This window comes from Penicillium riverlandense (genome assembly GCF_028828495.1).
Source record: "Penicillium riverlandense strain IBT 135883 chromosome Unknown utg000003l_segment0_segment0, whole genome shotgun sequence".
NCBI classification, from domain to species: Eukaryota; Fungi; Ascomycota; class Eurotiomycetes; order Eurotiales; family Aspergillaceae; genus Penicillium; species Penicillium riverlandense.
Window position 1 is genome coordinate 3,121,623 of NW_026643196.1, and position 25,771 is coordinate 3,147,393.

At 51.1% G+C, this 25,771-nt stretch overlaps 11 protein-coding genes across 11 annotated transcripts; 5 read left to right on the top strand and 6 right to left on the bottom strand.

Annotated features, from left to right (window-relative positions):
• Positions 1-1,656: 1,656 nt before the first annotated feature.
• Positions 1,657-2,629, bottom strand: N7474_004923 (uncharacterized protein; the record flags this gene model as incomplete). Its single annotated transcript, XM_057196338.1, has 5 exons — positions 1,657-2,088; positions 2,154-2,222; positions 2,271-2,393; positions 2,461-2,486; positions 2,551-2,629. The coding sequence occupies 5 exons, from the start codon at positions 2,627-2,629 to the stop codon at positions 1,657-1,659; spliced, it is 729 nt and encodes a 242-aa protein (XP_057053734.1).
• A 4,196-nt stretch (positions 2,630-6,825) lies between these two features.
• On the top strand, positions 6,826-7,773 carry N7474_004924 (uncharacterized protein; the record flags this gene model as incomplete). Its single annotated transcript, XM_057196339.1, has 1 exon — positions 6,826-7,773. The coding sequence occupies one exon, from the start codon at positions 6,826-6,828 to the stop codon at positions 7,771-7,773; it is 948 nt and encodes a 315-aa protein (XP_057053735.1).
• A 1,599-nt stretch (positions 7,774-9,372) lies between these two features.
• On the top strand, positions 9,373-11,062 carry N7474_004925 (Zn(II)2Cys6 transcription factor domain-containing protein; the record flags this gene model as incomplete). Its single annotated transcript, XM_057196340.1, has 2 exons — positions 9,373-9,500; positions 9,553-11,062. 2 exons carry the CDS (start codon positions 9,373-9,375, stop codon positions 11,060-11,062), a joined length of 1,638 nt encoding a protein of 545 aa, XP_057053736.1.
• A 1,145-nt stretch (positions 11,063-12,207) lies between these two features.
• N7474_004926 (PAF acetylhydrolase family protein) lies at positions 12,208-12,966 on the top strand (the record flags this gene model as incomplete). The annotated part of the gene is made up of 2 exons (XM_057196341.1): positions 12,208-12,321; positions 12,385-12,966. The coding sequence occupies 2 exons, from the start codon at positions 12,208-12,210 to the stop codon at positions 12,964-12,966; spliced, it is 696 nt and encodes a 231-aa protein (XP_057053737.1).
• A 483-nt stretch (positions 12,967-13,449) lies between these two features.
• N7474_004927 (putative general amidase) lies at positions 13,450-15,301 on the bottom strand (the record flags this gene model as incomplete). Its single annotated transcript, XM_057196342.1, has 3 exons — positions 13,450-13,610; positions 13,656-14,937; positions 15,008-15,301. 3 exons carry the CDS (start codon positions 15,299-15,301, stop codon positions 13,450-13,452), a joined length of 1,737 nt encoding a protein of 578 aa, XP_057053738.1.
• A 160-nt stretch (positions 15,302-15,461) lies between these two features.
• N7474_004928 (putative pyridine nucleotide-disulfide oxidoreductase) lies at positions 15,462-17,114 on the bottom strand (the record flags this gene model as incomplete). The annotated part of the gene is made up of 1 exon (XM_057196343.1): positions 15,462-17,114. One exon carries the CDS (start codon positions 17,112-17,114, stop codon positions 15,462-15,464), a length of 1,653 nt encoding a protein of 550 aa, XP_057053739.1.
• A 659-nt stretch (positions 17,115-17,773) lies between these two features.
• On the bottom strand, positions 17,774-18,943 carry N7474_004929 (putative lipase/esterase family protein; the record flags this gene model as incomplete). The annotated part of the gene is made up of 3 exons (XM_057196344.1): positions 17,774-17,865; positions 17,922-18,291; positions 18,350-18,943. The coding sequence occupies 3 exons, from the start codon at positions 18,941-18,943 to the stop codon at positions 17,774-17,776; spliced, it is 1,056 nt and encodes a 351-aa protein (XP_057053740.1).
• An 867-nt stretch (positions 18,944-19,810) lies between these two features.
• Positions 19,811-20,935, top strand: N7474_004930 (Hsp20/alpha crystallin family protein; the record flags this gene model as incomplete). The annotated part of the gene is made up of 1 exon (XM_057196345.1): positions 19,811-20,935. One exon carries the CDS (start codon positions 19,811-19,813, stop codon positions 20,933-20,935), a length of 1,125 nt encoding a protein of 374 aa, XP_057053741.1.
• Positions 20,936-21,756: 821 nt separating this feature from the next.
• On the bottom strand, positions 21,757-22,140 carry N7474_004931 (uncharacterized protein; the record flags this gene model as incomplete). The annotated part of the gene is made up of 1 exon (XM_057196346.1): positions 21,757-22,140. One exon carries the CDS (start codon positions 22,138-22,140, stop codon positions 21,757-21,759), a length of 384 nt encoding a protein of 127 aa, XP_057053742.1.
• A 939-nt stretch (positions 22,141-23,079) lies between these two features.
• Positions 23,080-24,491, bottom strand: N7474_004932 (Zn(II)2Cys6 transcription factor domain-containing protein; the record flags this gene model as incomplete). Its single annotated transcript, XM_057196347.1, has 2 exons — positions 23,080-24,375; positions 24,423-24,491. The coding sequence occupies 2 exons, from the start codon at positions 24,489-24,491 to the stop codon at positions 23,080-23,082; spliced, it is 1,365 nt and encodes a 454-aa protein (XP_057053743.1).
• Positions 24,492-24,744: 253 nt separating this feature from the next.
• N7474_004933 (RTA1 domain-containing protein) lies at positions 24,745-25,650 on the top strand (the record flags this gene model as incomplete). Its single annotated transcript, XM_057196348.1, has 2 exons — positions 24,745-24,895; positions 24,959-25,650. 2 exons carry the CDS (start codon positions 24,745-24,747, stop codon positions 25,648-25,650), a joined length of 843 nt encoding a protein of 280 aa, XP_057053744.1.
• Positions 25,651-25,771: the final 121 nt, after the last annotated feature.

The window sequence follows — 25,771 nt, forward strand, 5'->3', positions numbered from 1 at the left end:
AATGCCGCAATGCCGGTTTTGGCAAGGCGCGGTAACGGCCGGTATTACCTCACGTGTTCTCTCCGTGTCTCTCTACTTAACCACCGACGAGGACGATCTAATTGCAACAAGCGAAGTCACTCAGGCTGCTAACTACTCTTGTTGGCCTCCATTGTCCCATTATCTTCCCCGCCGGGGCGATCGCTGCAACGATGACACCAACACACCGCTTGCAGGGTCAATACCGAAACCGAGTGGTCCCCCGAACTAGTGACTAATCTACTATTGTGATGCTGATGATGATGATGATGATGATGTGATGACTGGGTCTACAAGTCTGGCCCTCGCCAAGTGCTAGCGGTGGTGTACGTGCTTGTGCACTCGCCATGGAGAGCACCGCGAAGGAGTCGGGACAACCAACACCTTCTCACACTCGCCCATGTGGAAGCCGCTCGCCTTCCCATACTACATATCGGCAACGCCCACCCGTGGTTCATCGGGCAGGGTGGATGGAGCCCCTATTTTAGCCCTTCCGAGTACCAACCACTGGTGTGAATTGGATTGATGAGGGTATACATCCAAGTACATATTTCCATCTGCCATGCTCGGGCGCTTCAATTCAACAATTGCACCACAAAACCTGGGGTCTGCAAGGGGGGCCTAGGATTATGCTGTGAGTGGCGGAAACCGCGGAACCCCGTCGAGTGGCAGCTCCCCAGGGTGTCATTTCACACACAATGGCCAGAAAGCCGACCCCTCCCCCTTTTGATCTCGACGGTAGGAAGATCCAGCGGAAATACCCCTCTGGTGCGGATCAGCATTATTATTACAGCATGGCGGATAACCGTCGCACCCACAAGAAAGAAAGCCCACGTCTGCCGCCCTTGACAACAACAGCCGGGAGGCATCGGGTCTTGGCTTTGGCGCTAGAACCGCCACAGAAGCATTTTGATCAATTAGCGTCGTCCGGAGAATTCAAGCCCGCTCTCCCTTCCATTCGCCCTGCTCCCATCACACCGCCTGTAGTTTCCGTCGGATGATGAGGTCGTCCGTGTACTCCGTGTTCATTGCTTTTATTACGGTTGTCCTGACGAGGTCACATTCCGCCCTCCTCTCCTGTTCGATCCGGTGTGGTGCAGAAATATTCCTGGGTTTGGTGTAGTGACCCACTCTCGTGCGAGACCAGGAAATGCAGCCTCCTCTTATTTCGGTACTATAACACTGCCAATGGAAACGGCTTGCATATTACTAGCGTAAAGTAATTGGTTTATACAGAACTCTATGCCACCAGGATCATTTACCGTTCTCTTCAAGGAACTATTGATTGTCAAGTGACCAACTGATGGTCTATGCAGCCCATAACCTAGAGACTATCCATACCCTAGAGCCCCATAGTGTTATTATTAGTCAAAGCTAGTGTGTCACTAATACGTCACTACTAGGTGGGACCTGTTCCCTTTGAACACCGACGAACTAGTCTATTGGGTTGATGAACAGCTCATGCGCTAACAAACCAATAATACCTATTTAGCCCTGCTTTTGGGTCGTGTTATTGATCTCAGTACTCCAAAATAGTTCCCCCTTATCAGGTCCTGGAAGAATCAAAATTTGTACGAGTCGACCGAGGTTTGAAGTATCACAATTGTAAGAGTTCTAGTGTAAAGGGCTTGAAGGCTTCTATAGAAGGCTTGGGGTATTTTGCAAGCGTTTCTCATTGAATATTGTGTTGGTTTTCTTCTTCTTGGTATCTTTTTTAATGATTCGATCGTGACGGATCGGGTACTCGCAGCCAGGGTATCGGCAATACTTCTCGTGATGGTAAATCACGGCATCGGCAGGGTCGATTCGCGGGAGAAGCTTGGCATCCTCGGCATCCAGCTGGCCGTATGCCTTTGGAGCGTTGTCCGACCCGCTCGGAACCTCTTCGATCTTCAGGTAACGCCGCTTCGGAGCCGGTGGTGCCTTTAGCTTCGGGTCCCGTAAGATCTCCGGATTCTTCGGGCAGATCTTCTCGTGTCGATCGAGCGCATCTTTGTGCGAAAAGCCCTTCTCACAATAGCGGCAATTCAATGCAGCTTTGCGGTCCTCCTCATTCTTAAACTCATAGTGCTTGTGGTTCCGGTGAGCCACAAGAAGCACAGAGTTGCGGAGGACCTCGAGACACCCATTGATACCGCACACATATCCACGGCGGTTGTAATCTCAACCCTTGCGGACATTGCGCTGGTAGGTGTGCTCTTGGCCTATATTGAGTTAGTTTGTTAACATAAAAATCTCCAGGGCTGACCTACCAGCCGCTTTCCAATCGCTTGGATGACCTTTGCGATGTGGATAATGTTGAATTTCTCGACGAAGAGCCGGGTGGAAGCGAACGATGAAAATTCGTCGTCTTCGGCGTCAAGATCCCAGATCCCCTGCCATAATGGCGTTGGCCACGTCGGGATCGATGTCGTAGAATTTCTCTTCCCGTGGGTTGTTCACATCGTCCGCGTAAATGCGCAGTCGAACTGCAACATTCAAGTCAACTGCTCTATAAAGAGCCTCTGGAAAGTGCCTTGGTGGGCCGTGAACCATCCCATCCTGCGACAACAAAGAGAATCTCGCAATCTTGCTCAAGAGCCTGCTTGAACAGAAGTTCAAAGCGATCCATCAGATACCCAGCCTTGGGTCAAGGCCGTTTGGAACTGAACGAACGCGAATCTCTCGAGAGAACGGATCCCAAGAGTACCATAGCTTTACTCGTGATCAGCCATCACAGGTTCCAGCGATTTAAGTAACCACTTCATGGTACAGTCGCAGCGCTTGGTCGGGCAATAAACACAATGAAGAGGCGATGGATAGAAGGGATGATGGGATGGAGAGAGAGAGGAGAATGAAGAATGGCAAGTGCGAGGCTCGTGCATATTTATTGACCTCGATCTGGTGGTAGTCACGTGGTCGTACTCCGCCATCCAACTCCGCTCCAGGCAAACCGGAGGACCCAAGCGATCCCCTCTCAAGATGCTAACTACTATATAGGAAGGACGAGAACAAGAAGAATTGATTGATTCTTCATGGTTTTTATTTTTTTCACTATTTTTAATATCATTATTTTAACAATTTTGTAACTCTGTTCCCAAAAATGTGACAAAATCTTTATGCGAAACTCGTCAATTCAAGCCTTCGTTCTAAAAGAATACCTTCTAGTATCAGTTATACTATATTAATGCACCAAGTTGATATACAAACTAAAATGGAAAAGATTTGTCTGCAACTACAAAAGCAACAGTAGATGAGCGGCGGGTACACCGGATTTCATACCTCGGGCCTTCAATTCGGACTATTGATGAACTACAAAATACTTTTACTAGCTCAGAATATATAAAATAGATGGACGAATGACCGCTGAGATAGACATCTCGTACCATATCTTCGAAATATCAAATTAGTATAGAGTCGTCTTGCATACTGAAATGAATAATGCAAAAACTTCAAAAACATGTTGGACGATCGGCGGATCGAACGCCGGACCTCTCGTATGCAAAACGAGCGCTCTACCACTGAGCTAAACGCCCAATTATGACAAATATAGCTTTAGATGAGTTGATATACAAATCAGTAAAGCTTGCATTCGGGGTAGGAGAGAAAGAGAGCGTATACTAGAACGAAACGCGTGATCGGTTCTAATAGCACATAGACTCCTAATCTGGTCTTTGTACTAGTCATACTAAAGCCTTTATCTAATCTAATTATAGTTATATCTTTCAATTCGCTCGTCGGAAGTCGTGGTAGAGCTTTAGGGTCCTTTCTACAAACGTGCCGAGAAATCGGTGCCGTGATACTATATGTCGAATTCCAAAGCATTTTAGGCTTAAGAAAATACAATAAAGACTCTGGGTGCCTTTAACTATAATTAATACTCGAAAACGGAAGCAATTCGCCCAAATTTGGGGAAGATATAGGTGATTTAGAAATGTGATCTTTTTCGGATGAATGATTACTTCAACGTAGATCTAATTCTTCTAATGGGTCTTTCGACTCATTGTTTCTGTCTTAGGCATATATACATACTTTCTGAGACATTGTCTTTATACCACTCGGATTGCACAGCTTACCTATCAAAGCTTGCAATATTGGTTGTAAAGACTCAACCCAGCGCGAACACTTGATGTCAATGCAGACTGTCGCCTATTTGCGAACTATCCGGAGAACACTAATGGCCTTGAGAAGTAATTACATCACATCTATTAGGAAGTTAAATTTGGCGGGTGATCAGAGATTTTCTGTTTAGATCTATTTTTTGCAACACTCCAGAATATGTTTTGCGCAGGATCCCAACCGTTCTTCGCGCAACGCCTGAAGAAGAGTCCACCATCCCTTCCGGACCCCCCGCACCCTCCCGAAACAAACCAACTCTCCAATCAGTCCGCCTTTTAGCCGACATTGATCCTTTTCCCATTGAGTTCCTCGATCCTCAGCTTGCTGATATCCACACCCTTCAGGGTCCGTCCCTGCCCTCCTATTATAAGCCAACGGAATACTAGCACTTCCATACCTACAGAACTTACGTTGACAGCCACAATGCCCTCATATTTCCCGCTCTCGGCCCGAGCATAAACACTAGTCCCGCAGTTAGGACAGAAGCCGTGGGGGAATGCCATGCTTCCGAAACAGTACTCCTTTCCCAACCGTTAGTAACTAGATAGTAACACGCAAGAGGAGGCGGGGAGGTATGATTCAAACCTTGACAGCACCAGGGCTGTTATGGAAAGTGATATTGTCTTTTTGAACATAAACCAGGATATAGCCGTTGATGCTACAGATCGAGCCTGTACGGTAAAAGTGGGTTAGCGCTCACGATCTTCTCTTGATTTTCTCCGCACTTTAGTCTCACGGAGGGAAGATCTGTACAATTGCATGTGTTGACGACCTGCTCTTCTATGGGCGAACCGAGCTGCGCGGTGAAGCTCACTCCTCCGCAGTGGCAACTGCCGTCATATGAGCTCAAGTTGGCTGGAGATTCCGACATAGTGAGCATAAATTATGGATTGCTTCGAAATGTCTAGAGAGGAGAGTACACAGTGTATTAGGGCGAGATTTACAGAGTCATTGAGTCACGACTTCTGCTTATGGTGGTTTGTCTTGGCACCCTCCAATGAAACTGCGTCGAGGCAGCCTTTGTGAAGGTAGTGCGGGGTAGTGCCCTTATGAGACATTGTGCAGCTTATCTGGGTCCTCCTTTGAGTATCAGTATCGCCAGACGAGGTTTGGTTGTCGTGATTGGCCCAAGTAGAACACCCAAGGAAGGCTTTATACGAGCTGAGAGGGGAAATTGTTCAAGTTTCCAACACATTCTCTAATCCCACGACTTGATTCCTTTTCTTCACTGTCCCTCATGACCACTTATCAAACAAGCCTAAGGAAACACACAAACTTCATTGATTGCCAGTTAGGAGGCTTTCTGGCTCCGACGAATGGTCCTCTGGTGAGCTAAGGCAGCTCCTGAAGCTACGCCACACGAATCCTAGTTCTGTGGGTGGTTTGACCAACCCTTGTCTAAGCAGAATTGAAGATGGACGTTGGTACTGCAATCAAGTAAGTGGGTATAAACAGAGCTTCTTCCGGTGACTGTTGTCTATGACCAGCGGTTGCTAATCGGCCTAGATGCGTTATTGTGGGCGACAGCGGGACAGGCAAGACCTCTCTCCTTATTTCCTACACAATGAAGGAATTTCCGTCAATGGATGTTCCAGCCCTTCTCGATCCCTGCGATGTTAGCATAATGTAGGTTGGGTCTATCATTCGAATAATGCAATAGGATAGACTTCCGCTTTGTCCATTAAGCTGCGCAATTTTGATGATGAATGCACATACTAATTTCATTATAGGGCTGCAGGCAAAAAGCCGCATGCTGCGATTATGGGACACCACCTACGAACAAGGATACACTCGGTTGTCTCCACTCTGGTATCCACACACCAATGTGTTCCTTATATGTTTTTCTATCGCCTCACCGGACTCCTTCGACCGTGTTCGTGAAAGGTGGTTACCGGAAATCCGCCACACGTGTCCTAAGGTGCCGTGTCTGATCGTTGGCACAAAAACCGACCTACGGGATGATCCTGCTACAAAACAAGAGCTGCCGAAGGAGAGAATGCAACTAGTACGGTATAAAGACGGTGTGGAAATGGCAAAAGGTCTAGGGTTGCAGTATATGGAGTGCTCTGCACTTACTCAAGACGGATTGAATGATATATTTCGATCAGGTAAATTACAAACTCCTTAGGTCGATGGTGTTCCCGCTCTAATAACCCTATCTAGTCGATTATTGCTGCTCTACAGCCCCAAACATCGGCGAAAAAAACTCGATGTTTAATACTGTAGCAGCCTACCATACCATATTTCAGTGCGTATCCCTAACCTAGGCATGTATGTTGCAGGACTAGAGACGTCCCGCGTCTGTGAAAAGAGCTCGAAGAACAGTACCGGCGCATGGAGCTCGCAACTGTTTGCGGGACATTGCAGTCATTTCAGAAACCAAATAACCTTTCACTCTTCTGTCATGCCATGAGTTTGGACTGTTTGAGGATTGACGCTCGTTTATCTTGCAAAATACAATAGACCCTTATTTCGTACGACTGCGTTGAAATATTTGGCTCACGGCAAATTAGCTACCCCCTCCCCACTGTAAATCAGCCTCAGCCCGTTGCAGCACCCCATCTTACGTGGACAATCTCGTCAAAGACTGGCCAGTGCATTTATGCCCAAATCCGCCTGGTCTCCTTCCTTTCTATAAAATCACCCGTTAGCTGTCTTTTAAACCGATAAGATGGCCTCAGTTGAACGACGAAATCTTGTCCGGATGAGATGATTCTCTCTGGAATATTCCCGGGTGTGATCGGTCTCAAGCCAACCAGCTGTAAGATTATCTCAAACACATTTGATACCTGTACGTTTAGTATTCAGTTCGAGACCGTGCCACTGCCGGACTACCCAAAGGATCTCATTGTCCGACTCGAGACATCGAGAAGTCGTTTGGCCATTTTGGCAACACTCCAGCGTTTAGCACGTTCTCAACTCAACGATTTAGTTCCATCAGTACTGGATGTCGGCACCACGATGACTGCAGCCGCAAAAGAAATCGAATACCTTGTGACCCCATATTTTACGGGAACGATTTCTCTCGAAGATGTGTGGAACACGCTCGACCAAACCCATCAGCTGGAGGTGGTAGATTCAGTTATTCTTGCTGTGGATAAGCTTCAGAAGCTAGACCTTGGCAACCTAAGCCAAAGCCTAGCGGGGACCCCTTATATCTCAACCAACGATGCCCCTCCCCAGCCTGTGAAGATTGCGATCGGTGGTCCTGCGCTTGGATATTTTCCAGACGTTAAAGAGTTCTTAGGTGGACTCCTCCAAGCGAGCAATCAGAAGCCACCAGGTTGCAAGCTGCTAGAGATCGATTGCGGAATTACACTTCAGTCTGCATATGCAGATATAGGTCGGATCGATTTATCTCGCTCCGACCTTGATGAGCTCCAGCACCATGCCGTCTTCTGCCACAACGATCTTGAGCCCCGCAACATCCTTGTGAGAGAAACATCGTCTGGGAAATACGAGCTGGCCGGCGTGATTGACTGGGAAAGGGCGGGTTTCTTCCCATTTTCCTACGAATATGGCCTCAAGGATACGATCTTGGGCTCCTCGAACCTATATTTTAGCTGGTATACTATGTTCAAAACCCAGGCATCTCATCTGTTGCCTCGAGCGGAGTGCCATGTAAAACTTATCAAGGCGCTCCCTGATTATCGCTAAATCAAGAAAGAGATCCATGACACGAAATGTCGGCGTACGGGTTCAGGCGAAGTGGGTGCGGCGGGAGCAGGTAGAGGAATCTTCAGACCCCCCTCAAGGTTGGGTTCCCAGAGCTGATGCGAAACCTCCGAAGGGGTTTACGAAAGATGACCAAGCAAATCTTGAGCTGGAGGTCCTGAAGGAACTAGGGTGTGTATAGAATATTGAATCCAGGAAGCCATTATTAATATGCCTGGCTTTGCGTTAATCAAAATTCCAATATTTGGCTCTCAGCCTTGTATAACATCAGCATTGGGAACTCCGCATCTAAACGAAACGTGGCAGTGATGTGGCTGGCAGGTATAATATACACGAAGAGGTGAACGAGGCCGCCCGCCAGACCAATAAGCTAAGTTAGTCCGAAGGGATAATGTATAGAGAGGTCTAGTGAGATTGAATGCAATAAGCATGCTCTTGATACGAGGTCCATGGATACTATAGGCCCAAAACTGCAGCCGGGAGATATATCACCATATGACCAATGAGTTATTGTTATAATCCCGTACCTTCTAGTAAAAGTCGGTCGAAATCGATGCAGTAGGCAATATTTGAAGGGTCGTGCTATTTGCACAGCCCAATTAGACGTGGGGCTGTGCATGTAGCCGACCCTAGTTGGAAGGCTTATTTTCCTAACCCGATTTAGACCCGTATGAAACGGGCTCAGTCTCTCTCGGGTCTGCATGATCTCACGTCTTCATGGGATCCTTTAGCCGAGGGTAATATGTCCAAAAGCCATTTAAATGGTTATGGCAACCCTGGGATTACTTAAGTCTTGAAACCAAAGTATTTCATAGTGCTAAACTCAACCAGTCCTGGGGAGCAGCAGTGCGAATTATCTCCCCATGCGAGGGCTTTCAGTACTGTCCTGATGACATACATCGGCTCGGTCATTGCAGGAGCGACTAGTGGACATTACGTCGCCTTCTTTATTGCGTGGGTTTGTTGGCTTGCCCCATTACGGCTTTTGGCGGTAGGAATCTGGGCTCTTTTCGAAGCCATCCGCGGGCGCCGATTAAAAGGGGGTGACCAGTATCACGACTTCTGGAACCGCTTCGCCATCCTTAGTTGACTTTTTACTGCGGACAGAGCTTGGGACACTCCTTTTTTCCGAGGATCTGTAGTCAAGTCTCGCCCTACTGCCCTCCATTGGGTGGGTTGGGCGTACAGGAATATCTATGCTCCTATAAGTCAGATCCTGTGGGTCGCCGAGAACTGGAACAGCGCGAGCGCTGGGCTCAAGGTAGTCAGGGCTATGGGCATGTGGGTGACTGCTCTTCCGTTCACTATTGACACCCAGGCCCGATATGGAGATGACCTGGAAGAGCTCGTACCTGGTCACGTTGTTGATCATCAAATATAAACATACGCTTCTACCGAACATGGTTCCCACCTTCCAATTATAGATAGTATCCTAAGGTCATCGAGGGATAAAACAACATGAGTGGCCGGAGAGATTTCGGCCCGAGGACGCACTAATAAATCAACCCATGGCTGATCTGGCGCAAGGCTGATGGACATTCACTCTTACCTCACATTTGCCATGTCAGCTCTGCGGCAACCATGGAGGCGCTGCCAAATAATAACCAACCCTCTACAAGTTCGAGATCCGGCGGTGGATCACCCGCTCCCACATCAAAGCGGTCTCGGGTCGTTATTTCGCAGTCGAAACGAGGCTGCGTGACTTGCAAGTATGGGTCTTCACCCTGTCATCTTGCCGCCAATTCGACTGACCAGATGCAGGACACGCCGGGTCAAGTGTGACGAGCAAAAGCCTCTATGTCGGCGATGTGTTCAAGCAGGTCGACTATGTGGTGGTTACAACCACGAAAGCAAGCCCTCATCGGCCTTGCGACCTGCTCTGAAGATCGGCGTCACAGCGGACCGCCATACCGAGAGGCTATGCTATCTCGCAGCTCATGTGCTGTCTCTGGACAACAACGGCCATCCTCTGCAGGAGGACGATGTCTGGGGGCGCATCTTTCTTCAGCTATCGAATCAAGTCGAATGTGTCAAGGCCGCTGCTGCCGCATTTGGGGCTGCGTATGAATCATCGCTCAATAATGCCATAATAAAAAGCCCTTGTTCCGTCTGGCGTTGCTACGGCTCAGCACTGGCAAGGCTCCAATCGGATTTGAACGACGGAACTGCCGGCCCAGAGTCCCTGGCTCTGGTATCAGTGATTCTAGCCTGCGTTGAGATCCTAAGCCAACACGAACAAAATGCATTCGCCCATTTTCTTGGGGCCGTACAGATCGTGACCAAGACCTATCAGCGTCGCCAGGAGGCTCCATCTGCTGACATTCTTAACACAATCAAAGACGAGCTAGTCAAAATTGACGTCTTGATTGGCAGCTACGCCTTGTCCCGAACGCCGACAGTTGTGTACCTGGAATCTCAAGAAGGCGCTGGAGATGATGCGTTCCGTGAGCCGAAGCTTGCTATTAACGCCGCGATGCTCTGCCTTCACCGATCATATCAATTCGTAGAGTCGGCTTTCCGGCTGCGGTACACGTATCCGAGCTGGAAAGAGTATGATCCCATCATGTGCAAGGGTCAGTCTGAGGCGGTGACCCAATGTCGTTCGGTTCTCGATGGCCTTGCGGCGCTTGCCACGAGACTGCAAGCCCAATATTCGTCCGCGACGTCTACACTGAGAGATTCGGAGACGCTGGCGGAGATTTATGCCATGCGCACACAGCTGACCGCGACTATAATCTTCCTCTTGTGTGTTCACAATCCATTTGAAACGGGGTACGATGAACACCTGGACCGATTTCGAAGCATCGTGAGTGATGCTGCAGCGTCGGCGCGGCTGAGGCGGCGGACCAAACCCAGCGCTTTCAACCGCTTCTCAACGCGTCCTGGTATTGTTAACCCTCTCTTCATCGTGACTTTGAAGTGCAGAGATCCGCTGCTGCGTGCGTTAGCGACGACGATGCTCAACGAACAAGGTCGCGAGGGGCCTACCGATGGACACATCATGGCAGCAATTGGTGCTCGACTGGCTGCCCTTGAGACATCTGCCAGTGTGCCTTCTTCCCCCGGCGCTCCGCTGGCTGCCTGCGACGTCCTCGAAAGACAGAGGGTTCACGGCTACTCGGTGCCCCCTCCAAGATTAAATGGCGAGGGCCGCCGCGTCGTTGACGTTGTTTTCATGTGGCCAAACCCGCCTGTCGTGCAAGGATTGGGCCGTGTTGATTACTCAACCCAGGATGGCTGGACCTACCGATCGGAACCTATCGATATATAGACTTCGTTCGATCGCCGCGGCGCTGCCTATGTGTACGAAAAGCCTCCCATCCCCTGTTTGTATATGGAGAGACCCGCGAAATCCTTGGTATGCTGCTCGCACCGCCTCTTGGAGCGCCTCTACTTCTCGTTCATCGCGAATCTCTAGGCACCAGCGTGGAAAGTCTCGGTTTGCCTCTTGGCCTCGTCGGGGTCCGTCTGCGCGTGATAGCAGCTGAAGCTAGCATCATGTAAAATTGGACTATGAAGGCAGTATAAGCAAGCCTGCATGGACTTGGTTTTTGATGCAGCATGCGGACGAATCAGGCATTGACAAACCATCAAAGACCGAGATGGCCTCCACAGCTATTCTCGGCGAATCAACGGCGACGGGGTACTTTTCATGTTGCAACCTGTACCTCGAATCGCTGCTTAAATCAGCTTAGCTCGATAAACACCGAGCTGGGCTCCACAAACACCGATCTGAGCTCCACTGGCTGTTAGTGGCTAATTAAAAGCCATACTTAGAGACCCCAGGCAACACCCTATGTAATAATAGATACTCTTTCTTGCTGTGTCGGAGCCTCCAGGATCCAACACGCCAAGAGCTCATATTATATAAAGTAGACGATACGGTCACCAGGATCCCCTGAGAGCATGCCTTCAAATCAAACCTCTTCAAAAATAGCTGGATTTACTCAGTGATAATGCGTCTCCTTACTATTTCCCTTCTCCTTGGGGCCGTGCAGGGCCCTCCTCGTTCCCCCTCCACCAGGCCCTTACTCCGTCGCCGTCAAGCCCTTTGAACTCATCGACCCGAACCGCATCGACCCCTTTGCGCCCGAGGCCAATACCAAGCGCCGCTTCATGGTTTCGGCATATCTCCCCGTCGACGCCCAGTACGGCTGCAAGGCGCAAGTTGTGCCATACATGCCACCTCTGACGGCGAGCGTCTATAGCAAAGTAGGCGAGTCCCTAGGCTTGCCGAAGGGGATAATTGAAAAATTTGAAATGGAGCTTTGCGATATTTCGACAATCAATTTGGGTGTGAGCCATAGGGAGAGGAAGAAGGAGTTTCCTGTGGCTGTGTTTTCGCCGGGGTACGGAGGCACGAGGCTTGTATATGGTGCGCTGGCGAGGTCGGTAGCGAGTCTGGGGTATATCATCATGACGGTCGATCCTACCTATGAGGCGGCGGTCGTCGAGTTCCCTGATGGGAGCGCTGCTTACGCCCAACCTTCAGCTGCCTCGAATCAGACGTTAACTCCCCTGGAGCTAGAGGTAAGTCCAACCCGGTTATCGTGAGTGAACAAGTCTGTGAACAGCATAGACTAACATATCCAGGTCCGCACGGGCGATGAATCCTTCCTCATCTCCCAACTCTCCAACACTACCTTCACAGACTCCCTCTTTGCCAACTTCCCCGGCACCTTCAACCCTAACAAGATTGCCGTCTACGGACACTCCTTCGGCGGGTCTACTGCCGCCGAAACCGCCCTGCGCGACTCTCGCGTCATCGGCGGGCTCAATATTGACGGCCCCATCTACGGATCCGTGGGCAAGCAAGGCATTAAGGGTAAGCCGTTTGTGCTGGTAGCTAACGGCGGCGAGCCCGTGGTCGACTTCGACGAGTTTTATAGAAAGATTGACGCCCCAAAGATGGACCTGGTTGTGAGGAACACGCAACACTATGCCTTTACGGACGTGCCGTTGCTGCTGACGGTGTATCAGATCCCGCCTGCGTCGCAACCTACGGTAAACCAGGTGTTCGGGACATTAAATGGGAAGAAGGTTGAAAAGGCACTGGATCAAATCACTGCTGGGCTGCTGGAGTTCCTCTTTAATGACAGGACGAAACCTCTCAAGGATGTGGCTGGGGATCGTGACATTGATGTACTGCACAGCGATCTGCGGAAGTGCAAGTAGGTTAGGATAGAACCATAGCTCAATTAGAGGGATATACAATAAAATATCAATCTAGCTGATGAGACATCTCTGCCATACTCTGACATTGCTCGTACATACTACCTGTTCAAAGAAAGACTATGTGTTTTTAGTCTCAGTCTCAAACAAGCCTTTCATACTGTAATCCGATAGTGACAACTGCAGGAGGGTGTATAGACGTTGGAAGCAACAGGAGGAAGGGAGAGGAAAGGAGAGGAAGGGAGAGGAAGGGAGAGGAAAGGAGAGGAAGGGAGAGGAAGAGGAGAAGGAAGAGAAAGAGGATGAGGAAAGGTATGATTTGAATATGCAAGCACAATGGAAGTGGACGCCTCAGACCACAAGCAGGCAAGCATCGTTCTGTACGGTGTTCTTTATGAATTATGAACAAATCTGCAAAGGCGAACAACATGCTGCTATGTATGCATTACATGCTCCAGTTACTTGATAGTGCTATCCAAATAGAAATCATAGCTTCGCATTCACACTCTGCCCCTGCACCGCACGATCCACAATCTCCATCGCCCGGAGCAGATCATAGTCATGCTGCTTAGGCGTGATGACCTGGACACTGAGCGGAGAATCCAGGTATACGCGGCGGTCGACCGTTTTTTCGTTCCCTGGTCGATCTATTAGTAGAGTTATATGGCAAGAAAAAAGAGGAAGAGACGTACACAACAGTCGATTCGCCTTATCCCAGCTTCCCAGCACCGGCGCATCCATTTCACGGCCGCTTTCAAGATCCTTCTCACCAAACGGCCGCACAGGGACCACTCCAGCCGGGTAATCAAGTAGCACGAAGGTGGAGGTATAGCCCACAGCATTGTAGCGGTCCAGTTCAGGGACGGGATGCGGCGCGACGGGGCAGATGATAGCGTCGATACGACGCGTATGCTTGGAGGAGGAGAGAGTCCACATCTCCATCATCTCCCTCTCGACCTCTGCTCGCTGGGCCTGCAGTGCCGCCAGTTGATTGATATGCAGGGCTTTGCCGCGCTTCATGCGGCCCTGCAGCCATGGAATGAGTGGCTCGCCCATACCCTCAATCAAATCAAGCATGTTGGATCCATCGTCGACGCCCATGAGGCGGCCAGCTAGGGCTTGGCATTTGGGAAGAACTGGTGGGAGCGGGATGTCGATGACTTCGACGCCTGGCGTGCGGCGCAGGAGGGTTGCGACCTCGCTTAGGATGCGAGTGATCGGTGGCAGGGGAGTGACGAGGCCGTCTGTCTTTAAGACGCCCACTGTGAAGTTCCGTGGAGGTGACAGGGAGATCGTTGGAGACGGCCAGTAGCCAGGGATACCGTCCTCACCGAATAGCTCCGCGCGAGGGACAATCTCCGCCATCACGGCGTCGAGATCTGCCACCGACCGAGCCAATGGCCCAGCCACGGCTTGCAGCGCAATGCGTCCCTTCCCAGCCATTTGCCCGCTCTCCTGTCCACCGAAAGGCACACGTCCCTGGCTGGGCTTGAATCCATAGATCCCCTGACACATAGCCGGCACGCGGATGCTGCCCCCGATATCTGTGCCGAAGCCGACCATCGACCCATGCATAGCGACTAGCACGCCCTCGCCGCCTGTACTGCCGCCGGCGGTCCACTGGCGGTTTAGCGGGTTCAGCGTGCGCCCGAAGAGGTGGTTGCAGCTGTCCAGCGTGGCCAGGGTCTGTGGGATGTTCGTCTTGGCGATCACCACCGCGCCGAGCGATTGCAGTAGGTCGACGAGTGGTGCGTTCGCCGACGCAGGCTTGAATGCTAGGGCTGACAACCCGATACTCGAGTCCACACCCTCTACGCAGAAGGTGTCCTTGACGGACACGGGTAGGCCGTGCAGTGGACCGACGGGGGTTCCCGTGCGCTGGAGGTGCTCGTCCAGCTTACGCGCTCGTTGCAAAGCGCGGGTGAAGAGAGGTTCTGTCAGACAGCGCGTGAGTTGGTGGGCAATTGCCGCTCTCTAACATAGGTGTCAGTATAACTAGCTACCAGAGGAGAAAGAAAGACTCTACTTTGCAAAACCCTTGCACCACCTCTTCGGCCTTCAATCTCCCCTCCGTCATCTCCGCCACTAATCCGCGCACATTGTACTTCTCAGTAATATCCAGCTCTTGGGAAGTGAGAATTCCACATGTGCGCGGGATCTCCATCACGTTGACGCGCCCGTATTTCTTCGGGCCGTCGGTGATGGACTCGGCGGGCGAGAGCATCCCCGGGGGAATGAGGTGTGCGGGTAGGCGCCATTCGGCAGGGATAGATGCAGAGAGCTGGGCTTGTTTACGCTGTGCGACGCCCACATAGGCGGGTGACTCGGATACGGGCATGGTAGATGGTGGATGATGGATGATAGAGGTATGGTAGAACGGGAAAGAAGAAGTTGGTTTGATGTTGTTCGGCTGCGGGGAGTGCGGAGAAGAAACCTCGGCTGCTCATGGATTTATGCCGATACATCAACTACATCTACCTCACAGTCTAGGTAGTGAACTAAAAACGCGACACATCCCTCCCAAACAAATTGTTCAGCAACCACCGAAACCCGACCCGCAACTTGTTACGCCAGCTAATGCTCATCGTGAGATACGCCGAGTTCCACACCAGCCAGGCCGTGCGCCCCGTCAATCCCTCGGGGAGGTACTTGTTGCGCATGCTGCCATCGGCATGATCATGCGGGATTTGCATCAGAGCCCGCGCGTTGCCGATGTAAGCCAGCGTGCCGAGATTGCGGAACGAGAAGGGCGGCGTTTGGGCTAGGTCATCGCGATTCAGGTGGGTTGCTAGCCATTTGGCTTCTTGGAATGCGGCCTGGGCCGTGGCGGGAGGCGTGCCAGTCTCGGACATGGCGGTATCGCCCAGGGCGAAGACATCTTGGAGCACGGCCGTGTGGCCGGCTTCGTTTTCCAGCTGTACGCGAAGATGGCCGTCCACAAGCAATGCGCCCGTTTTGGGAGCTTTTTTGTAGTGCCACTGTGTGTTCGCTGACGGATCATTCTTGAGACGCGCCGATTCTGTCGGAAAGGCTTCGACAGACGCCAATGAATGGCTGACAAAGTTGGTCATGGCGTTTCCAGTCACCCACACGCACAAGCCGACGCCAACTTCTCCTTCCTCCTTCGTCTTGAGCGTGAGACAGTGTTTCGGGTCCATCTCATACGGCGGCTCCGCTCCCGGAGAACCCCAGCGCAAGCCCTGAACATGATGGGAGGTCTTGATCTTGATCCCTTCGCTCTTCATCGTCTCCATGGCGTACCGCGAGAGCGACTCGTCAAACATGGACAGGACTGAGGGCGCAACGTCGTACAACGATATTTGAGGAATACCTTCCAGAGCAGGGTATATCTTCATCATATCCGAATAGATAAAGTCGCGCAAAGACGCTGCCAGTTCTGTGCCAGTGGGACCAGCCCCAACAATAGCAAAATGCAGCAGCCACTTCCGCATCTCTGGGGTGGTCGTGGGCAAGACGGCCAGCTCGAAGCATTCACGTACGCGGCGTTTCACCCGTTTGGCGTCGCCGATATCCTTGAAGAACATGGCATTCTCCCGCACACCGGGTGTACCGAACGTGCGGCTAACGGCGCCGACCGCAATGACCAGTTTATCATAGGGAACCTCGAACGTCTCCCCCTGTTCCCATTGACGTTGGGCCGCTGGCTTCAGAGACCCTTCCTCGAATTGTTTCTCATCCTCCGTTCGTGGCGTCTCGGTCACCCCGCTCTTGACGACGGTTGCCTCGCATAGAATTGTTTTCTTCTTCAGGTCGATAGCACGCGCCGCGGCTTGGATGAAGTCGACTTTGGCGTGGTGGTCCCGCACTGGTTCCACGATATTGGAGAAATCCAGAGATCCGCTGGCCGTATCGGTGAGGAGAGGAGTAAAGACGAAGTATGAGCGAGGGGAGATGATGATGGGCGAGTAGGTTTTGGGTGATAGTTTGCGCGATAGGGTATAGCCGCCCCAGCCAGAACCTAGAATGACGACACGCTCCTTGTGACGACCAGATTCACCGGCGGCAGCGGAGTGTTCGATGTGTGTTGCGAAGCATCTCCTCGTAACAGCTTTGGGAAAGTTGAGCCGAACTGTGGACAGAAGGACATGGCGGGCTGGAGACCGCACCACGCTCAATGACAAGGGCTGCATTTTCTACAGACCTGATAGCTGTAATGCGGCATTGTTAGTCGTGGTTCAAGGTAGGTAGGTATATAATGACGGGAGCTGCAGATGTAGTTAATAGACTTTTCCTTCTGACACATCCATGACTTCATCCTCGGCAGGGCCATGAAGGAAAGAATCGGAGAGGAATTTTGAGGCTATCTGGAGCTCCACTAAGCTCCAATCGCGACGGGTGCTCATCCCTCCCGTCATTAAGTTTAGTAGAATTGCGTGAAGCCCACGGCGCGACCCGGAAGTCTTCGGGAACGTCGGTGAGGAAGAGTAGCACGTGCCCCTCTCGGGAGAAACAGGCTGCGAGTGAGGTTTCCATGGTCAGTAGTCTGCATCCATGGTCTTTTGTGTCAGAGAGAAAGAGAGAAAGCAGTATTAGCATGTGCTGCAGTCAAGAGACAAACAAGCAAGAAGGGACAATACGGATGGTCACGTGATGTCATCTATACAAAACTCGGCGAGTGGCGAGTATTCTGCAAGTGACTCATAATGGGCTCTAGAGTGTATAGAGATATCTGCAAGAGCTGAATGTGTGAAGCTATTGATGTGGTAGTACATGGCTGAGAGGAGTTTGACGAGAAACTAGCTAGGATCATCCTCAATCCAGAATGCAATGATATCGCAGATTGCAAAAGCTACCCATGCGAGGTATAGACAGTGTTAAGGAAACGTACGGCATCATCGTATACCCTGTCTCGCAAGTTAGCGTCGATGAAGATTGAAGGAACTGGATATATTGGAGTTAGCCCTAGTCCAAAGGTCATAGTAAACGTGAATCCATACTCTCCAACCATCCATGAAATTGATCCTCGAAGAACTCGCACTCGATATGGTAGGCTTCATCGATTGCATTGCCTTGCGAGCCGTTTGAAGGACGAATTTTACGGTTGAAAGCCGCAGCCTCTTCTTTTATTCTGTCAATGAACACTAATTGTTCATGCAGAAGGATATCGACCTTTGCTCCAAAGAAGAGTATATTCCGCGGCAAAGACTCGATATCTGCGAGTATAGGATGCAACAACGGGCTATCACGGTACTTTTCCCGCTCGGGACCTGCATAGGCATCCATTAAAGGTAAGATGAATGCCAAAGGATCCTTGGCGGGGAAATTGATAGGCTTCGGCTTTTCCCACGGGGGTAGACGAAGATCAACCTAAACATACAGTCAGTGTGTACATTAACCTATACACTCTTATTAGCATATCACCTACCGGCGCATCAAATGTCACCGATGCTTTGACAGCAAATTCCGACCGGGACAACCATTGCGCAGCCCCTAGTGCTAAGTTCCCACCAGCTGAAAACCCGCTCACACTCATAACTCTCGGATCCGCCCCCCAGACTTTCTCAGCATTCTGGATCAGCCACTCCGCTACATCTTGGACATCCTCATGTGCAGAAGGGAACGTGTAGCGCGGAGCATATCGGTGTGAGGTTGAGACAACTAATGCTCCGGTTTCATTTGCAAGTTTGCGACAGAAAGGCGCGTTGCTTTCTGGTAATCCGCCGATAAAGCCGCCACCATGAATATTGAGATGGAGAGGCTTTGATCGCGACCGCGAATTCTTCTCAAAAGGATGGTATACGATAGCACGGACTGAATGTCCAGGAGAACGCTTCAAGGGAATCCAAATTACAGTGTGTGGCTGTTCTGAGAATAACGTGGTCCCTCGGAAAGACTGGATAGTGTTTGTGAGGAAAACCAAAGGTTGAAAAGCTAGGAGGCGCCAGCGAATTCCGAAGGACAGGGACGGGCAGAACAAGGCATCATATACAGGACCAAACCATCGATAGACGAGAGACATGGCGATCGGTTCTCAACAACAAAAAGCAAAAAGAAGAGGGGATCGCAAGAGAGTCAGTGCATTCTAGGTTTCTTCTGTCACGTGTATCTGAGGAGAGGGGCAAGGAGCTAGCGTGTGTAGTATATCAGTTTCGTGTAAAATACCTTGTCTAGCACTCGATCTGTGGATTGAAGTGTGGACGATCAAATTCTATCAGGTCTCGCACATTTCGGATTTAGACTCTGGGAATCACGTCGCAAGAGTGTGGAGGTATAACTGATTTCGAAAACTAGTGTAATCAACAGGTTGTTTCTAAGTCAAAACGATTGCTACTCATAGACCTACTATAAATTCATGACCAATCAACTCCTTTTGGGAGATTTAGCTTTACATCAAATTTGCCTCCGTAGATTTCAAATCACAATTTTGACCAAGTTTCTGGACAACTTCTACATACCAGAACACAATCTAGGTCCTTGAAAACCAACTACAAATGAGTGGCGTTGCGTGGCGCTCCCGTCGTCCTCGGAGTTAGGGGCAGATTACCACATTTGGAATTACCCGTCGCGGGTCGTCGCCCGATCATACTTACTTTCTATACATTTCCAGGGCATTCACGGATCATCCATCTGACTCATACACTCTATTAATCATTCTCGGCCAGTCCCAAGTCCGAAAGCAGGATAGCTGCCGTTCGGAGAGTTGTTTGGCCCGAAGGCAGCATGATTGTACGTAGGCCTATTCGTGGTGACGAAGCTACGGCTGCCTGGGGGCAAAAAGTATACCGGGGTCTATATAAGTGGCATACATTTCCATCCTTTATGTTCTGCTGTTCTATCAGCGAATATTTGAATATTCTTCCAATACTTGGAATACTTCTCTGTCAATATGGCGAATCTCTACTACCTCAATAACCCTCCCCATCCCCTTTGGGACTATATCTCCAGTGCCCTCGAGGAGCATCCCTTCTTTGCTCCTCAGGGTCGCCACCCGCATAACCACCACCGTGGACCTCATCCGCATCCATTCGGAGGGTGGGGAGCTACACCCCAGGCCGAGGACGTACCCCAACAGCCTGAGGAACAGCAAGCCGGGCCGTCCAACAAGCAACAGAATGAGGATAACTCATCCTCGTCATCAGACTCCGAGCCCTCAGGCGACGAGAAGAAGCACCGTCGCGGAAAGCGTGGTGGAAAAGGAAAATGCAGGGCCCATGGAAAGGGTTGCGGCAAGGGCAAGCATGGACCGGGCCCTCATCACGCCGGTCCGTTTGGAGGTCCTTGCGGAAGAGGCGGTCCTTACCAGCACCACCGCGGTGGACCAGGCGGCTATTGGTTTGGAGGCCGAGGAGGCCGCCGAGGACCGCGAGGCTGGCACCACGGCCCTCATCCCCATCACCATGGGGGACCACCTCCATTCGCACAGGGAGGTCCCGGATTCCCAGATTTCAACTTCCTACGCAACCTAGGCGCCCAGTTCGGCTTCCCCTTGGCAGCGGAGTCACCAGAGGGCGTCGACTTCGTACCAACTGTGGATGTCTTCGACATGGCAACCAAATATATCGTGCACGTTTCTCTCCCCGGCGCAAAGAAAGAAGATCTCAGCATCGACTATGACGTCGGCGAGTCCGTGTTGCGTCTGGCAGGTGTTGTCTACCGCCCTGGTATCACCGAGGATCTGCACCAAGGGCTCGTGATGGAAGAGCGTGCTCGCGAAGTTGGCGTGTTTGAGCGCGAGGTCCGCCTCGGCACGCGCGCGGCTCCGGCTGCTGTTGTTGTCGAGGAGATCTCGGCGAAGCTGGAGGATGGTGTGCTTAATGTCACCGTCCCTAAAGTTCAGGAGCCGGAGGTGAGCCAGAAGAAGAAAGTTGTTGTTGTTGAAGAGGAGGTGAATGAGAAGGATGCGATGCATGTGGATGAGAGTGACAGTGAGACGGCTACGCCTGATGAAGGGTCTGAGGGTAGCGATGCGGAGGGTGAGGCGAGGGAGTATGTCAAGGTTGCTGTGCAGTGAAGAGGCAGCTCCATCTAAATAGTTAGGTTTCTAGTTTTCTTGGTTATCCGGTGTTTTGGTTCTAGTTCTATAGTTATGATTGCTTGTTCTTGAAAAATCATTGCAACTATTCGGGTCTATTCTGGGCTCGAAGGTATACATGTCCATCTTTATAGCTTTCCTGTAGCCGTCTTTATAGTCCAGTAAACATAACTTCCCAGACTTCTTTCACTAGCTAGAGTAGAATGCTGTCAGTTCCAGTCGAGCTTCTGAATACCGGGCGCCGGCGCTGTTCTGCCGGATGTGCGACGGAGATTGAGTCACTATCCCTGCATCCTGCTCGCCGGTGGACCCCAGACCCGGGTACTCGAACACTACTTTTGGATGTCAGATAACAACAAGAATTTTAACAGGTAACGAAGAGCTTTCCAGCTCACCTTGCTAGCATGGCTGATGCGGTAGAAGCTGAAAGTGGTACTACGACCATTTCTCATAGACGTCCAGGGGGCACATGCCCTTATTGTAAACATTCGGCGGCAGTGGGAGCTCGTCGTCGGTTAGGTCTATTGTTCCGAGCTTTCTGAATGGGTTTGGGAGACTGCAGAGTAGCGCCAGATACTCACATATGTCCAGCCTTGTTCGACATGTGAGCCGCCGTGAGGAACCATATCGACTGGTGTAGGCGGGTTGGGTGGTTTTTGACGCGACGCACTTCTTTGGGTTACCGCACATAACCGTGTGAGCAGTACGGACGTCGTGAAGGTCTTGTGCATTAGGATTTTGGACATCCCCACAGTGGTCGTAGGTCCATTCGATGCCAGCCTTGTTATCGGCAGCCAACGCTAGCTCAACATGTGGTTGTGAATCCACTCTGCGTCGTGCATTTGACGATTGTCACGGCGCTGTCGCCAGTAGGATTCGCAAAGAAACCCAGCGAAAGCATCCAAGGGGTCAAGGGAGAAGCGACGTTTGATGGCCACATCGCAACGACCCAAAGTACCTTGCTTGCGACGGCGAATAATACCCGCTCGTCGTGCAATACGGTGGGTGCTGTCCCGCCTTCTGATGCAAGCAGCATGCCCGCTGTAGCATTGCTTGCCTACTTCGCTGCTCCGAGCTTTGGCCTCCTCGATTTGTCGGAATTTTCGTCGCTTCTTGTACTCATCGATTCGATTTCCGGGATCTTCGGTTTTCTCTTTGATCCTCTGAGGACTCGTAGAATCCATGATGAGCAGCCGGGAGGCCTTCTGATCGTTTCAAGTGACTCCTTTCTGCCTCCACTCCTAGTATTGTTTTCTATCGCCGGGCTGGCCTTGGACTCCATGCTCGTTCGCGACCTGGAAGTGCTCTAGGAGCCTTGTGCTAGAGAGACAATCGGTGATATTGAGATTGTCATCACAGTTTCATAACAACTCTGTCCATTCCAAGATCTTCACCAGATCCATCTGATGCACCCAACATCATCTTGTCGATCTACCACAGATGAGCATCCGAGGCGGTCCCAAACGTCAGAAAAGGGAACGAACCAAGAAACAAGGCACATTTCTCTTGTCAGGTCTTGCAACGCTTCGAGGCGGCTATCATGAGGGTAGCATCACCGCTACCATCCTTCTGGACCTTCTTGCGACACTTGTTGACGGTCGAACGGAAACACGACATACGCCAAAACACCTGGAGAACCAGGGCTGATTCGCGACTGGGATGTATGGTTTGCGCTTCGATTCTTGTGGGTTCATAAAAATGGCGTGAAAGTAGTATGACCGTATTAACTTGGTAGCCGGAATTTGAGAACCACCAGTGTGTATCAACTCGTGGTTGTGCTTCTGATTCCGAAAAACCCGTTTCACTAACGAGCGAAGGCCACTTCTCTATGGCATCGTGATGAGGATCTCTTGACGGAGTAAGAGACTGGTTGGCCCCGCCCGTCTGTAGGGATTCTGGATAGTGTAGAAAGGAAGAAGTGGGAAGGTGAAAAGTGGAAAGAGGGACAAACAATGTCTTATATAGGCAGGCTATGGCGTGGGTGCCAGCAGGCCTGAGGTGTCCAGCTTCCATTTCCCTTTGTTCTCTATTGAAAGGGTAGGTATAGCCTATTGATGTTTGTTTCTCGAGAGATATTACGTAGTTTACGAAACTCCCTCAATAAACAAACCCTTTTATGCCACTCATCTCACCAAAACCCACCGTCTCGGCCAGGCTAACCATTCCTGAAACCCAGGATGTACAATCTTCCTTTCAATATCCTCAAGCAACTGTCGCGCTGCGCCCTTCGCAAACCAGTAATGATCCACTAAATGCAGACGTACGCACCAATGCGCAAGAATAATCAGTGCTGCGGGCTGGTGCGCTTCTAGGTCATCGCGGAAACGTTTTGAGAGCCGATATGCCCATAGGAGGATCATGCCGAATTCAATATTTGGGCCGGCGAGCTCGATTTGGCGGGTGGACTGTTCGAGGGAGGAGAGTGCTGTTTTGTAGTCGCTGAGCCGGTCTTGGTCTTGGTCTTGATTAGAGTGGGATGTATTTGACGATTGCGGGAAAGAATAGTCTTGGATGAATTGTCGGAGTCGATCAAGCTGTGTCCATGTATCTGGAGGAAGGAGGGACTGTTTGATTGTCGACGGACTTCCAAGAACCATGTTAGCGGGTCCATTCTTTTGATAGTCAAGTGTCAGAAGGCAGACATACTTTGGTGGCATCATCTCATCCTCAATCCAAACGGAACAAACAAAAGGCGCCCACTGGGTCCTTTTCAGCAACGGTAAAAACGGCTGCATAATAGTTTGAAACCCCGTAATAACCGAGAACATCTCCACCATATTTGAAATTGGTGCCGGCCAGCGATCAATACCCAGACGCAGTGGCAACGCGCACACGTGCACGGTGATCATCGACGCAAAACAGAACACCGGCTGCCAGTTGCTCGGGTCAATAGGGGAGGCGATCAGGTCCCGGAACTCTTTTAGGCCCGCGGCCTGGTGATAGGCTGATGCCTTGGTGTATCGGTCTCTCTGGGCGGGATAGAGGTAGGCGCGGTGCATGGCTGCTATCGCGAGGAGGCCGTGCATGACGTATTCGTTGGAGTAGCCCTCGACGGGAACGACGGACTGCCAGGTATGTCGGGCGTCCGGGCGGATGGCGAGGGTATTGCAGGTGACAGTGCTGAAGTGGTGCATCAGCTCTAGGTCGAGGGCCCAGTCTTCTTTGGAGGGAGTGTCCTCTGGCGAGGTGCATAGAAGATCCAACAGATCGGCTCTGTTTTCTGAAGAGGATGCTGTCCAGGCATGAAGTCCGGATGGAGTCGTTACTTGAGATTGGGGCTGTGATGGCTGCGGTCGCGTCGCTGGCAGCTCGGCGGGTGTTGACGGTGCTGGAGACGCATCGCTTGGCTCAACTGGAGCGACATAGCTGCATGGAATGTCATGCTTGACACAGTTGGTGCAGGGATATCTTTCATTGCACTGTTTCTATTAGAACTTGAGTGCTCAAGGGAATCGAATCAACATACTTTCAATCTCCGTGTCTTGCACTCTCGACACCCATTGCGCGACTTGCGATGCGATCTCCGTGGGCCCATAGCGCCGTGCAATAGTGCTGGTGCAGATGTTGTAGATGGTTAAACGGACTCGAATACGGACACGGAAGCGAGTGCGAACACGGATCCACTGGCCCCACCTTGAGGAGTGTCAGATTGAGATTTTCTGCGATAGGCGCAGCAACTCCAGTAAGTATTAGTTCCTATTCTCCGATTTAGCCTGGAGCCTAAACATTATGAGTGTTTAAATATGGCGGTCCCCTCCGCCATGTCAGATAGACAGTAGGAAAACAAAATGAACGAGTGGAATCTGTACGGCTACACGCCGTCCATCCCCGCAGCCGTCATCTTCATCATCCTCTTCGCCTGCTCAACCACCTACCATGGCATTCAGCTCACCAAGGCGCGATGCTGGTACTTTATTCCCTTCGTGGTGGGCGGCGTGTGTAAGCAACTCTTCCTGCACCGGAACAACGGCAGCCCTAATTGACAATTCGGCAACAAAACAGTCCAGATAATCGGCTACGTCTGCCGCGCCGTTGGGCACAATGACCTCGCCTCGGTACCCCTCTACGCAATGCAGTCGCTCTTCATCCTGCTCGCGCCGCCCATGTACGCCGCCTCCGTGTACATGGTTCTCGGCAGACTGGTGTCATACCTCCATGCCGAAGAGCTAAGTCTTGTTAATGTGCGGTGGATGACCAAGATCTTTGTGTCGGGCGACGTGCTTTCGTTCCTGACACAGGGCTCGGGAGGAGGTCTCATGGCTGGAGGCGGCAATTCGCGCAATATCGGCAGTTATGTCGTCGTCGGTGGTCTGGTGATCCAGCTCGTCTTCTTCGGATTCTTCGTGATCACCGCTGCCGTGTTCCACGTCCGCATCAACCGCAATCCGACCTCCAAGGCACAGGCGGAGCGCGATATTACCCGTGCTCAGGGATGGAGGCAGCGCAATTGGGCCACGGTGCTCCTGGCGCTGTATCTTGTCAGCGCATTGATTTTGATTCGGTCTATCTTCCGTCTGGCGGAGTATCTCTACGGGTTTAATGGGTTCCCCATGACCCATGAAGCATTTATGTATATCTTTGATGCTTTGCTCATGTTTTCGGCCATGGTGGTGATGAATGTTTATCATCCCGCCAGTATTTTGGGGGATGGGAAGGTAGGGAGGGAGATATATGCGGATGCGGTGGAAGTGTAACTTTCCAAAACTATAGACGAAGACAGTAAAGACATGTCACCGAATGGCATTCCAGCCACACTGCGATATAAGGGATATAGTGCGACTAGACATTCGCTTCTTCAAAACACAATAGATGCAG